We start from the raw sequence: 3,002 nt of genomic DNA, 5'->3' as shown, positions 1-3,002 counted from the left end.
AGAAGGGTGTGTGTAAGAGTGGCCTCTGATATAAGGGCAGTGAGAAAGGATATGAGCAGTGAAAAAGAGAATTTTCCATGAAAAGATAATCATAATAACACATATGCTTTCTGAACAACCACCCACCATGTGAATTTAATCGAATAAATTCCAATAATTATATTTTATTCTTTGTAGTAACTCAAATTTAACAATTTTTCAAAATAATATTATTTTATATATATCAGCAGAGGATGTTTTCAATATATATTTGGAATAAACTAATTGTTGAATTGGAGTAACACGTGCTTTTTACAGACTTGGAATAATTAAATTTTATAATTTTTGAGTCGGGTCAAATCTATCTTCTCATAATTAATTATTGTTTAATATATTATAGGGTAAGTCTTAGCTGAGTTTATTTGACACCAGTAGTACCTAATCAATTACATAAGCATATTTTATAGAAAGTAAAAGAAAAAAGGTTTTAGTATATTAACCAGATATTATAATAGTAATAAATATTTTTTTCTAGTAATGCAAAGCTCTAATATTATTTATTGAAAAAAATGTAATCAATTAAATTGTTTAACAATCCTAATAAGCCTTATTAGGTTTGATATATTTAAAAAAAAAACTATTTGATTGCTTTCATTCTTTTAAAAATCTCATTCACTTTAGGTTCTTTATTTTCTTTCTTTATCTCAAAAAATATTTAATCAAAGAGGTATTCTTCTCATGACCAATAAGAAATCTAGACTCGAGTAATACTAATTGTCTTAACGTTTGAAACATCCAAGAAACCAAAACTATCCTCAAAACTACTCTGATAACTGTAGTTTCATCTGTTGCTTAAAACACTTTTTTCATTGTAACAAAATAGAAATATATTTTTGCAGGAGAAAATCATTAGAAAAATATTTAACCTTAATATCAAAGAAATATTCAAGATTGTCAAGTTGCTTCAAGGAAAAATTATAGAGAAACTAAAAGATGAAAAATTGGAAAAAATTTGGAGTTGAGCTTGTAAACATTATATCATCCACAAATATAGCATAAAGACAACGTGCTGTAGTTTTGAGTATCAAAGGTAATGAATTACATTTGTTGTGGGTTATGACTCACCTTTAACCGTTTTCTTGTCATAATTGGAAGGTTAATTGCCATGCCATAATCAATTGCAATCAAAGGGAGATTAATTACCATTAATTGTATTTATTATTGTTGTCTCCTAGAACCCTAAACATACCTTCCTCTTTTTTTTTCTTATACTCTCTATTTCTTCTATTGGGTGTAAGTGTTTAACCAATATAGAGAGAATTTGTTTTGGGGCTATTTATCTATTAGTCTGAGAGGAATTCATTGTACTCCCAGTACCGTTATAGTGGAAGTTTTGGCTCTCTCGCCGGTGGTTTTTTTACCTCTATTTAAAAGGATTTTCCACCTAAAATTTTTTGGTATCATTCTCATTTTTCTTGTTACTTTAATTTCTCATAATCTTTGGTTGAAATTATTACACTTCCGCACACGATATCCCTACAAATTGGTATCAGAGCTTTTTCGATAATTCAACCAGGATCTGTTGTTCAATAATGTCAAAATTGGATATTGAGAAATTTGATGATAAAATCAGTTTTGCTATTTGGTGAGTCCAGATGCTAGCTGTTCTCACCCAGAATGGTTTAAAGAAAGTTTTGGCAGGTAAAATGACGATGCCAACCACTATGACGGAGGAGCAGTGGGATGAGATGGATGAAAAGGCATTGTCTGCAATCCAGTTATGCTTGTCCCGTGAGGTGTTGCTTGATATCATCAACGAGAAAACTACAGTAGGCATATGAAGTAAATTGGAGTCTATATACATGACCAAAAGTCTTGCAAACAAACTCCGGTTAAAGGAGCGACTCTTTACACCCATCCAATCTCACCTTGATGAATTTAATTCCATCATAATTGATTTGGAAAATTTGGATGTTAAAATTGATGATGAGGATAAAGCCATTCTACTTATTGTTTCTCTACCACCCTCGCATCGACAATTCAAAGAAATTATGTTATACGGTAATTATCTTACCTTAAGCTTTGATGATGTCAAGACTAATTTATTAGCCAAAGAAAAATTTGATACTCAAATTCATTCTGAAAGTTCTGGTGAAGGATTAGTAGTTAGAGGGAGAAACCAAGAGAAAGGTAGGAACCATAAGTATAAATCTAGAGGCAAGAACTCCAAATATTGTCGTTATTGCAAGAAAAATGGACACGAGATCTCTGAATGCTATAAATTGAAAAATAAGCAAGATAGAGAAGATAAGGGAAATGGTAAACAACCAGAAAAATTTGCCGAAGCTAGTATTGTTGAAACTGAATCTGATGGAGATTGTTTTGTAGCTTCCAACATTGAACAAATGTCTAAAAATGAATGGATTCTTGATTTTGGTTGTACTTTTCACATGTCTCACAATAGAGATTGGTTTACCACATATGAACCAGTTTATAATGGTCTTGTTTTGATGGGAAACGATGCTCAATGCAAAGTTGTTGGTGAAGGAACAATCAAAATCAAGACACATGATAGAATTGTTAGAACTTTAACAGGTGTCAGATATGTCCCTGAGTTGAAACGGAATCTCATTTCCTTAGGCACCCTTGAATCTCATGGGTGTAGATACTCAGCTGAAGGTGGAGTTTTAAAAGTGTCTAAAGGAGCTCTTGTGTTACTAAAGGCAATTCGATGTGATAGTTTGTATGTGCTGCAGGGTTCAACTATTACAGGTTCTGCAGTTGTTGCCTCACCCAACAAAGATAACACCAAGTTGTGGCATATGAGATTAGGCCACATAAGTGACAAGGGAATTCTAATCCTCAAGAAGAAGGGTCACCTTGGTAACCACTGTACTGGAAAGGTTGATTTCTGTGAACATTGCATTTTTGGTAAGCAGAAAAAGGACACACAGAACCAAAGGTACTTTGGATTATATTCATTCGGATCTTTGGGGTCCGTTAAAAGTTCCCTCCTGAGGTAA

At 32.4% G+C, this 3,002-nt stretch overlaps 1 protein-coding gene across 1 annotated transcript; it reads left to right on the top strand.

Annotated features, from left to right (window-relative positions):
* Positions 1–2,489: 2,489 nt before the first annotated feature.
* LOC137829440 (uncharacterized mitochondrial protein AtMg00300-like) lies at positions 2,490–3,002 on the top strand. Its single transcript, XM_068636244.1, has one exon. The coding sequence runs from the start codon at positions 2,490–2,492 to the stop codon at positions 3,000–3,002; it is 513 nt and encodes a 170-aa protein (XP_068492345.1).

This window comes from Phaseolus vulgaris, chromosome 7 (assembly GCF_000499845.2).
Source record: "Phaseolus vulgaris cultivar G19833 chromosome 7, P. vulgaris v2.0, whole genome shotgun sequence".
In the NCBI taxonomy this organism is placed as follows: domain Eukaryota; kingdom Viridiplantae; phylum Streptophyta; class Magnoliopsida; order Fabales; family Fabaceae; genus Phaseolus; species Phaseolus vulgaris.
This window is presented reverse-complemented; position numbering and strand designations above follow the sequence as displayed.